Source organism: Lethenteron reissneri, chromosome 2 (genome assembly GCF_015708825.2).
Source record: "Lethenteron reissneri isolate LAM-NWPU_2019-01 chromosome 2, ASM1570882v1, whole genome shotgun sequence".
In the NCBI taxonomy this organism is placed as follows: domain Eukaryota; kingdom Metazoa; phylum Chordata; class Hyperoartia; order Petromyzontiformes; family Petromyzontidae; genus Lethenteron; species Lethenteron reissneri.
This window is the reverse complement of record NC_083780.1, coordinates 4,114,723-4,125,268: the sequence shown is the minus strand read 5'-3', so window position 1 is coordinate 4,125,268 and position 10,546 is coordinate 4,114,723. Positions and strand designations below refer to the sequence as shown.

The 10,546-nt window shown below is 59.7% G+C and overlaps 1 protein-coding gene across 1 annotated transcript; it reads left to right on the top strand.

Annotated features, from left to right (window-relative positions):
- Positions 1-279: 279 nt before the first annotated feature.
- Positions 280-9,959, top strand: LOC133342099 (AF4/FMR2 family member lilli-like). Its single transcript, XM_061551038.1, has 2 exons — positions 280-540; positions 6,645-9,959. Exon 2 carries the CDS (start codon positions 6,669-6,671, stop codon positions 9,204-9,206), a length of 2,538 nt encoding a protein of 845 aa, XP_061407022.1. The 5' UTR covers positions 280-540; positions 6,645-6,668; the 3' UTR covers positions 9,207-9,959.
- Positions 9,960-10,546: the final 587 nt, after the last annotated feature.

The window sequence follows — 10,546 nt, the reverse complement described above, 5'->3', positions numbered from 1 at the left end:
ACGGCAGGGAGACTAAGGGGAGACACAACGGGGGACACGGCGGGGAGACCACGGGGAGACACAACGGGGAGACACAGCGGGGGACACGGCAGGGAGACCACGGGGGGACCACGGGGGGAGACAACGCGGGGAGACACAGAGGGGGACACGGCAGGGAGACACCGCGGGGGGACACTGAGGGGAGAGACCACGGGGGGAGGAGACAACGGGGAGACACGTCAGGGAGACCACGGAGAGGAGACACCGCGGGGGGAGACATCGCGGAGAGGAGACAGCGGGGAGACACCGCCGAGGGGAGAGACCACGGGGGGAGACACGGCGGTGAGATCACGGGGAGGAGACAACGGGGAGACACCGCGGGGGGACATCGCAGGGAGACACCACGGGGGGAGACGGGGAGGTCGCACGGCGGCGAGGAGGAGGAGGAGGAGACGTAGAAGTGGATCGCGTCGTCTGCTCCTCGCGATTCTGTGAAGGCGGCGCCATGAACTCGCCCAGCTGCGCGGCGAGGAGACGCGGCCAGAGAGCGGCGCAGAGGCGGTAAGGGTGGGGGTGGTGAGGTGATGGTGGTGATGGGGGTGATGGTGGTGGTGAGGTGATTGTGGTGATGGGGGTGAGGTGATGGTGGTGATGGTGATGAGGTGATGGTGATGAGGTGATGGTGGTGATGGGGGTGGTGATGAGGTGATGGTGGTGATGGGGGTGGTGATGTGATGGTGGTGATGGGGGTGGTGATGAGGTGATGGTGGTGATGGGGGTGGTGATGTGATGGTGGTGATGGGGGTGGGGATGTGATGGTGGTGATGGGGGTGGTGATGAGGTGATGGTGGTGATGGGGGTGGTGATGAGGTGATGGTGGTGATGGGGGTGGTGATGTGATGGTGGTGATGGGGGTGGTGATGAGGTGATGGTGGTGATGGGGGTGGTGATGGGGGTGGTGATGTGATGGTGGTGATGGGGGTGGTGATGAGGTGATGGTGGTGATGGGGGTGGTGATGAGGTGATGGTGGTGATGGGGGTGGTGATGTGATGGTGGTGATGGGGGTGGTGATGTGATGGTGGTGATGGGGGTGGTGATGAGGTGATGGTGGTGATGGGGGTGGTGATGAGGTGATGGTGGTGATGGGGGTGGTGATGAGGTGATGGTGGTGATGGGGGTGGTGATGTGATGGTGGTGATGGGGGTGGTGATGTGATGGTGGTGATGGGGGTGGTGATGAGGTGATGAGGTGATGGGGGGATTGGTGATGAGGTGATTGGTGATGAGGTGATGGTGATGGGGGTGGTGATGAGGTGATGGTGGTGATGGGGGGATTGGTGATGAGGTGATGGGGGTGGTGAGGTGATGGTGGTGATGGGGATGGTTGTGAGGTGGTGATGGGGATGGTGATGGTGGTGATGAGGTGATGGTGGTGATGAGGTGATGGTGGTGATGGGGGTGATGGTGGTGATGGGGGTGATGGGGTGGTGGTGATGGTTGTGAGGTGGTGATGGGGGTGGTGATGAGGTGATGGTGGTGATGAGGTGATGGTGGTGATGGGGGTGGTGGTGATGGTGGTGGTGATGGTGGTGAGGTAATGGTGGTGAGGTGATGTGGGTGAGGTGATGGTGGTGAGGTGATGGCGGTGATGGGGGATGGTGGTGGTGGTGATGAGGTGATGGTGGTGAGTTGATGGAGGTGGTGGTGGTGAGGTGATGGTGGTGAGGTGATGGGGGTGATGGGGGATGGTGGTGGTGGTGGTGATGAGGTGATGGTGGTGAGGTGGTGGTGGTGAGGTGATGGTGGTGAGGTGATGGTGATGAGTGATGGTGGTGAGGTGATGGTGATGAGATGATGGTGGTGAGGTGATGGGGTGATGGGGTTGAGGTGATCGGGTGAGGTGATGGGGATGAGGTGAAGTGATGGTGGTGATGCTGTGAGGTTTTGGGGGTGATGGGTGAGGTGATGGGAGTGAATGTGATGCTGCAGATGAGGTGGTGATGAGGTGATGGGATGGGGATGTTTGTGATGCTGTAGATGAGGTGGTGATGTTTTTGATGGGGGTGCGGTTGAGGTGATGGTGCTGCAAATTAAGTGGTGGTGTGATGATGAACGAGTTGAAGTGACTTAAAACATGGGAATGAGGTGGTGGTGATGGTGATGTAGCTGATGAGGTTATGGAGTGGTGGGAGATAATTGATAATAGAGTAAATCTTGTGACGCGGCTGATGCATTTGTGTGTTTGTGATGAGGTGATGTGATGGCGTGATGCACGTGTGATGATTCTGCAGATGAGGAGCTGATGATGGTAGTGAGTGTAGTGATGATGGTAGTGGTGTAGTGATGATGGTGGTGAGTGTAGTGATGATGGTAGTGGTGTAGTGATGATGGTAGTGGTGTAGTGATGATGGTGGTGGTGTAGTGATGATGGTGGTGAGTGTAGTGATGATGGTAGTGGTGTAGTGATGATGGTAGTGGTGTAGTGATGATGGTAGTGAGTGTAGTGATGATGGTGGTGATGTAATTTAAGTACGGGAGGGAGGGTGGTGATGATGATTTAACGGTTTGATGCTATGGCGTGATGGGTGTAATGTTGGGTATGATGTTGGTGATAGGGGTGATATGATGGGGATGTGGTGGTGGAATTGCATGTGACGGTGCATGTAATTGTGGTATGGTAATGGTGAGATTAGGCACCACCATCACCACCATAAGCCCTTCTCACGCCTTGTGAGGGGCGTTACCGTGGTAACGCGCGCGTGATTGGACGAGGCGAGCTCCAGAGGTCACGTGGTATGTAGTGTGTGTGGTTGTGTGGTGTGTGTGTGGTTGTGTGGTGTGTGTGGTTGAGCGGTGTGTGTGTTGTGCGGTGTGTGTGTGTGGTTGTGCGGTGTGTGTGCTTGAGCGGTGTGTGTGTGTGGTTGTGCGGTGTGTGTGTGTGGTTGTGCGGTGTGTGTGTGTGTGGTTGTGTGGTGTGTGTGTGTGTTGTGCGGTGTGTGTGTGTGGTTGTGCGGTGTGTGTGTGTGGTTGAGCGGTGTGTGTGTGTGCTTGAGCGGTGTGTGTGTGGGGTTGAGCGGTGTGTGTGTGTGGTTGTGCGGTGTGTGTGTGTGTGGTTGAGCGGTGTGTGTGTGTGGTTGTGCGGTGTGTGTGGTTGTGTGTGTGTGTGGTTGAGCGGTGTGTGTGTGTGCGGTTGTGCGGTGTGTGTGCGGTGTGTAGTGTGTGCGGTTGAGCGGTGTGTGTGTGTGCGGTTGTGCGGGTGCGGTGTGTGTGTGCGGTGTGTGTGTGTGCGGTTGAGCAGTGTGTGTGTGTGTGTGGTTGAGCGGTGTGTGTGTGTGGTTGTGTGGTGTGTGTTGTGCGGCGTGTGTGTGTCGTTGAGCGGTGTGTGTGTGTGGTTGTGCGGAGTGTGTGGTTGAGCGGTGTATATGGTTGTGCGGTGTGTGTGGTTGAGCGGTGTGTGTGGTTGAGCGGTGTGTGTGGTTGTGTGTGTGTGCGGTTGAGCGGTGTGTGTGTGTGTGTGGTTGAGCGGTGTGTGTGTGTGTGGTTGAGCGGTGTGTGTGTGTGTTGAGCGGTGTGTGTGTGTGGCTGAGCGGTGTGTGTGTGGTTGAGCGGTGTGTGTGTGTGTGGTTGAGCGGTGTGTGTGTGTGTGGTTGAGCGGTGTGTGTGTGTGTGGTTGAGCGGTGTGTGGTGTGTGGTTCAGCGGTGTGTGTGTGTGTGGTTGAGCGGTGTGTGTGTGTGGTTGTGCGGTGTGTGTGGTTGAGCGGTGTGTGTGGTTGAGCGGTGTGTGTGTGTGTGGTTGAGCGGTGTGTGTGTGGTTGAGCGGTGTGTGTGTGTGGTTGAGCGGTGTGTGTGTGTGGTTGAGCGGTGTGTGTGTGTGTGGTTGGGCGGTGTGTGTGTGTGTGGTTGAGCGGTGTGTGTGTGTGTGGTTGAGCGGTGTGTGTGTGTGTGGTTGAGCGGTGTGTGTGTGTGTGGTTGAGCGGTGTGTGTGGTTGAGCGGTGTGTGTGGTTGAGCGGTGTGTGTGTGCGTGGTTGTGCGGTGTGTGTGTGCGTGGTTGAGCGGTGTGTGTGGTTGAGCAGTGTGTGTGTGTGTGGTTGAGCGGTGTGTGTGGTTGAGCGGTGTGTGTGTGTGGTTGAGCGGTGTGTGTGTGTGGTTGAGCGGTGTGTGTGTGTGGTTGAGCGGTGTGTGTGTGTGTGGTTGAGCGGTGTGTGTGTGTGTGGTTGAGCGGTGTGTGTGTGTGGTTGAGCGGTGTGTGTGTGTGTGTGGTTGAGCGGTGTGTGTGTGGTTGAGCGGTGTGTGTGTGTGTGCGTGGTTGTGCGGTGTGTGTGTGCGTGGTTGTGCGGTGTGTGTGGTTGAGCGGTGTGTGTGTGTGTGGTTGAGCGGTGTGTGGTTGAGCGGTGTGTGTGTGGTTGAGCGGTGTGTGGTTGAGCGGTGTGTGTGTGTGTGGTTGAGCGGTGTGTGTGTGTGTTTGGTTGAGTGGTGTGTGTGTGGTTGAGCGGTGTGTGTGTGTGGTTGAGCGGTGTGTGTGTGTGGTTGAGCGGTGTGTGTGTGTGGTTGAGCGGTGTGTGTGTGTGTGGTTGAGCGGTGTGTGTGTGTGTGGTTGAGCGGTGTGTGTGTGTGGTTGAGTGGTGTGTGTGTGTGGTTGAGCGGTGTGTGTGTGTGTGGTTGAGCGGTGTGTGTGTGTGTGGTTGAGCGGTGTGTGTGTGTGTGGTTGAGCGGTGTGTGTGTGTGTGGTTGAGCGGTGTGTGTGTGTTTGGTTGAGCGGTGTGTGTGTGTGTGGTTGAGCGGTGTGTGTGTGTGGTTGAGCGGTGTGTGTGTGTGGTTGAGCGGTGTGTGTGTGTGGTTGAGCGGTGTGTGTGTGTGGTTGAGCGGTGTGTGTGTGTGTGTGGTTGAGCGGTGTGTGTCTGGTTGAGCGGTGTGTGTGTGTGGTTGTGCGGTGTGTGTGTGGTTGTGCGGTGTGTGTGTGGTTGAGTGGTGTGTGTGTGTGTCCGCGGTGTGTGTGGTTGAGCGGTGTGTGTGTGTGGTTGAGCGGTGTGTGTGTGTGTGGTTGAGTGGTGTGTGTGTGTGTGTGTCCGCGGTGTGTGTGGTTGTGCGGTGTGTGTGTGTGGTTGAGCGGTGTTTGTGTGTGTGTGTGTGGTTGAGCGGTGTGTGTGTGTGTGGTTGAGCGGTGTGTGTGTGGTTGAGCGGTGTGTGTGTGGTTAAGCGGTGTGTGTGTGGTTGAGCGGTGTGTGTGTGGTTGAGCGGTGTGTGTGTGTGGTTGAGCGGTGTGTGTGTGTGTGGTTGAGCGGTGTGTGTGTGTGTGTGGTTGAGCGGTGTGTGTGTGGTTGAGCGGTGTGTGTGTGGTTAAGCGGTGTGTGTGTGGTTGAGCGGTGTGTGTGTGGTTGAGCGGTGTGTGTGTGTGGTTAAGCGGTGTGTGTGTGGTTGAGCGGTGTGTGTGTGGTTGAGCGGTGTGTGTGTGTGTGTGGTTGAGCGGTGTGTGTGTGGTTGAGCGGTGTGTGTGGTTGAGCGGTGTGTGTGTGGTTGAGCGGTGTGTGTGTGTGTGGTTGAGCGGTGTGTGTGTGTGTGGTTGAGCGGTGTGTGTGTGTGGTTGTGTGGTGTGTGTGTGTGGTTGAGCGGTGTGTGTGTGGTTGAGCGGTGTGTGTGTGCGTGTGGTTGAGCGGTGTGTGTGCGTATGGTTGAGCGGTGTGTGTGGTACGATGTGTATACATCGCCACTGTGGAGACAAAGGCGGCCGGGCATGGTCCTGGCCACCCACCCCCTCGTGTGCCATCCCAGCCTTCATAGCTGCCGGCTAACAGCATTTGCCCCAACAGTCTGTTCGGGCTATAGTGGGGATCTTTGCATGTTGGGGTGTCCAGTGATGTCCTGTGTGTTGTCCGATTCTGTTTACATATAGTGGTGCTGTGTTGGTCTGCTGTGTGTGATCCTGCACATGTTAATGTTGTTTTCTGATAAGTGTGTATATTGGTGCATGTGTGGCTGTGGGCGCATGCCAGAAACCAACCAAGAATATCTACTGAACTCTTGTGGCTAGACGGCAAATGATAGCTCATGTTCTTGACACCAGGACTTACAGTGGAGCTGATCTGTCCACTGACCATCAGCTTGTCATCTGTAAGATGCACCTGCTGTTCTTCCACTGTGGACTGGCAATCCGCGTCTCATCATGTTCAAACCAGAAATAGCCCCGTCTGGACTCGCTGTTGAAAGTTGCAAGCGAGAATCTGATCATCGCTTGTGGCTGGGGTTGGCATCGTAACCCCCACCTCCTCCTGAAGTCGAGGGGTAATTGGAGAGGTTCAGGACTGCGGCTCATGCAGCTGCTCTGGCTTGATTGGGCACGTGGTCTTGACCTCCCCACAAACCCTGGTTAATGGAGGTGTTCCAGCGAGCTGAGAGACAGCGACAGGCCCACTCTCACTGCTTATAGCTTCCTACATGAGGGAATGAGGAGGCTCATTGCAGCCTCCTCTTGGAGGTTCGGAGAGTTATGTGGCATTGCTTTAAATGGTTGCAAGTGAGAATTTGATCGTATTTGTGTGATGTCTGTCTGTGATGGTGTGGTGACTGTATTATGATGTGGTGGCTATGCGCGATTGTATTTGACCGTGTGTGTCGTTGGCTGTGTGTGACACCGTGTGATGCTGTGCCGTGTGTGCGTGTACACCAGGCCCCTGCGTTCGCTACTTCGACAATGAGTGTAGTAGTCGAGGCAACTCCGATCCTTACGGGGGAGAACGGTGCGGTCCCTGGAGGTGGTGACGCCACTCGCATATCAACTCGCACTCACCCCGTGCCCACTTGTGAAACCACCGAACCCCCCGAGCACCCGGGGGGTAGCACGGGGGGTGGGTCCGCATTGCACGGAGACAAAGAACATGGGGGAGACACAGGACACGGCGGAGACACGGGACACGGCGGAGACACGGGACACGGCGGAGACACAGGACACGGAGACACGGGACAAGGAGATACGGAACTCGGGGGGCATGATGGAGATGAGGGCGATGCGGTCCTCGCCGTTCTCACCGGGGATCCGTCTGGAGACCTCGTCGGGGACCTCGTCTTTGATTCTGAGACAACGGGGGTACCCTCCTCCTGCCTGGTCCCCACTGCCCCCGTGATCCACGGCCTGCCGCCCCCCTCGTGTCCCCTCGGCACGGACCCCGACGGCCACGGTGAGTTGGAGGCCGCGGCCGTCCCCCGCTCCTCCTCCCCAGGGGAGCCGGCGTCCGCCTCCCTCCCGTGCCCCCCCGTGTCCCCTCCCCCGTCCCCGCCTCCGAGTTCCCCCGCACCCCCCACGGCAAAGCCCCGGGGGGGCGCCCTGCAGCAGGGGCTGGCGTTCCTGCGCCGATCGCTGCGGCTTGACCGGGCGTTCCAGCGCTCCAGCAAGCACAAGCACGGCGCCGGGAGCGGGGGAGGCGGCCTGCTCACCTATGCGGCGCAGTTCCCCCCGGAATGGTGGCCCATGCTGGGGGAGCTGCCCACCACGCAGCACCAGCTTCAGCAGCAGCAGCAGCTTCTAGGGCAGCATCTGCACAACGCGAACCAGCTGCGCAGCGTGTCCCTGCTGCGTCTGGCGGTGGCGGGGGAGGGCAGCAGCGGCGGCAATCCGGCAGCGGCGCTGGTGCTGGTGGTGCCGCGTGCCGTGGAGCTGGAGATCGTGCGGCGAATCAACCCGCAGCTCACGGAGGAGAACGTGGCGGCGCACGCGCGCGCGCTGGCGCACGCCCACGCGGCGCAGCCTTTGCCGCCAACTGCCAACGCCAATCAGCAGCGGCAGCGTGGCGCCGCCACCGCCGACGACGGCGGAGGCGGCCGCCCCGGCGGAGCCACCGACAATGACCCCCCGCCCGCCGGAGAGCTCCACTCCGACCTCAACGCCAATGGCGAGGCGGGCGCGGACGGCGAGTGGGGGCACTACCGGCGCTACCAGGAGCGGTGGCGGGGGACCGGTCGGCGCTGGCGGGGGTCCCTGCGGGGCGGCTGGACGGACAAGTCGAGTCTGGGCCCCGGCGTGTCGGACGCCCAGACTTGCGCCACCCGCGCCAGCGGCACGCGGGGGCCCGACGACGACGACAATGACGATGTGGGAGGAGGAGTGTTCCACGAGGGCGGCCACGCGGATGAGGTGTCCTCCACCACCTCGTCATCGTCCTCTCTGTCCGATTACGAGCGATACCACCGCCACCACCACCGCCACCACGAGGGGCGGCACCATCGGCGACAGCAGCAGCAGCAACAGCTGGGTCCAAGCCACCACCAGAAGCAGAAACACGAACAGCATCAACACCACCATCACCACCACCATCACCATCGGCAGCAGCAGCCGCTGACGTCTTCGCAGGGACGCGTGTCTCCTCCTCCTCCCCGCGTGCGCCCACGCGAGGCGACGGCGGCGGCTCCGCCGTGCCCCTCCGCGCCAACCCCCCACCACGCGGCGGGGCCGCCCCCGTCGCGGGCACCGCCGCTGCCGCCCATCGCGGGCAGCCCCGTGCCGCCCCCGTGCCGTCCCCGCCCGCCCTCGCGCGACGCCAGGTCGGAGGGCCGCTCCCACGGGAGGTCGCGCGACAAGCGGCCTCGCGGGGACCACCGGGCCCACGACCCCGGCCCCGAGTGGCCGAGTGGCGGGGCCGCCACCGGCGGGTCACGTGACCCGGAGCGCGGGTCACGTGACCCGGCGACGGTCGGGGCTGCGGTAGAAGAGAGGAGGTCGAGGGGTCACGGATCACGGGAGGAGGGGTCGCGGGGTCACACGAGGTCGCACGGACGCAGGTCGGCTGACGACAGGTCGCGCGACGAGCGGCACCATGCTCACGGGCGGCCGCGTGACGTGCGCGACGACGCGGCACACAGACGTAGGTCGCATGGGCGCAGCTCGGCCGATCAGAGGTCGCAGGGTCAGAGGTCGAGGGACGAGCGATCCCAGGGTCAGAGGTCGAGGGACGAGCGATCACAAGGTCAGAGGTCGCGGGACGAGCGATCGCAAGGTCAGAGGTCGAGGGACGAGCGACCGCAAGGTCAGAAGTCGAGGGACGAGCGACCGCAGGGTCAGAAGTCGAGGGACGAGAGGTCGCAAGGTCAGAGGTCGAGGGACGAGAGGTCGCAGGGTCAGAGGTCAAGAGATGAAAGATCGCAAGGTCAGAGGTCACATTCCTTGGCCCGGAGACGGAGCGGGGGAGAGGAGAGGTTCACTCTGCCCCGACCCGGAGAGTTCAGTGTGATCCTGTGATGCTCGCCCGTGCTTCACACAGCACCACCACGCGTCGTGGTCGGTGTACGTGGGAGATGCTCTGGGGAAGAGTTTCCCAAACTTTCGTCCTCACGATCCACCCTGCTCCGTCTTCCCAATGTAACCCCCCCCCACTTCAAATCAACTCGTGCCACGCTATATGCGCCTGATGATGGTTGTACATGCACCTGTACATACGCGCACGAGATTCCGATCTTCATTTTAATACTCTATTAACCGCGGACAGCGTTCATTGTTTAGCGCGCCACGTGGGACGTTCAACAATCAACGGACGCGTGCAGCGTGAAACGAGTTAATTTAAATGTGGAGTAAATGGCTTAACGCGGAATGACGTAGCGTGGTCGGGGGTCGCGAGGACTCAAGTTTGGAAACGACGTAGTGGCTGTACGTGAAGGTGACTGAGGTCACCAAATGTGTTTTTTTTACATCTGGACTTTGTTCAAGGGTTTAAAACCTCGCCTCAACAACAACCACCTTGACGACGTGCCAATGCGCGGGGCTACCCGAGGTGGAGTTCCATGCTGTAGGTAGAGGTGGGAGATGCTGTAGAGGACGGGGTGTAGATAGCTAGAGGGTGTAGGTATAGGTGGGAGGTGCTGTAGATTTTATGGAGGAGAAGGCGCTGGGTACACCCAGACTGAGCAGTATTCATTCCTCGACTGACGTCACCGCACGCGTTGTTGCTTTTCGTGACGATTTCTGCCAATAAAACTCAACTCGCGGTACACGCGGCGTGGCAGTGTCTGCGTAGGCGTTTGTGGCGGTGTCTGCGGAGGTAGGTGTGGTGTTATCCTGGGTTTAACCAGGCTAGCTTGTGTGGCTAGCTCACACATTCTTGAAGGCTCTGGACACATTCCCATCGGTGAGCTCTGGCAGGCAAGGCTGCGTTGGCTTCGTCATGTAGCCCGCAAGCCCAGCCACCGCCCGCTCAAGCAGCTTCTGTTTGACCGCATAGAGGGGGCTACACGAGCACGACATGGGCTGGAGAAGAGATGGACTGATGCGGTACGGGAGGATGTGGAGCTGAGTGGACTTGCCCATGACTGGTACCAGCGGTGTCAAAATCGGCCTCTGGAGGAGGCTCGTGAAGGACGCTACTGGACAGTTGGAGGCAGTCGCCCTCCAGCAACAACGGAGGGTGGAGGAGCGACGCTCGCAAGCACGAGCAGAGCGCCGTGTGGTTAAAATGCGGCAAGTTGCCAAGGTACGGGCATAGCTGGCACAGGTGGGGCGTCACGGTCGCGAGATGTTAACTACCTCGCCTGGTATACAGGAGGTCGTGCGCTCGATCCCGACCATGACGCCTGCTGTACATTTGG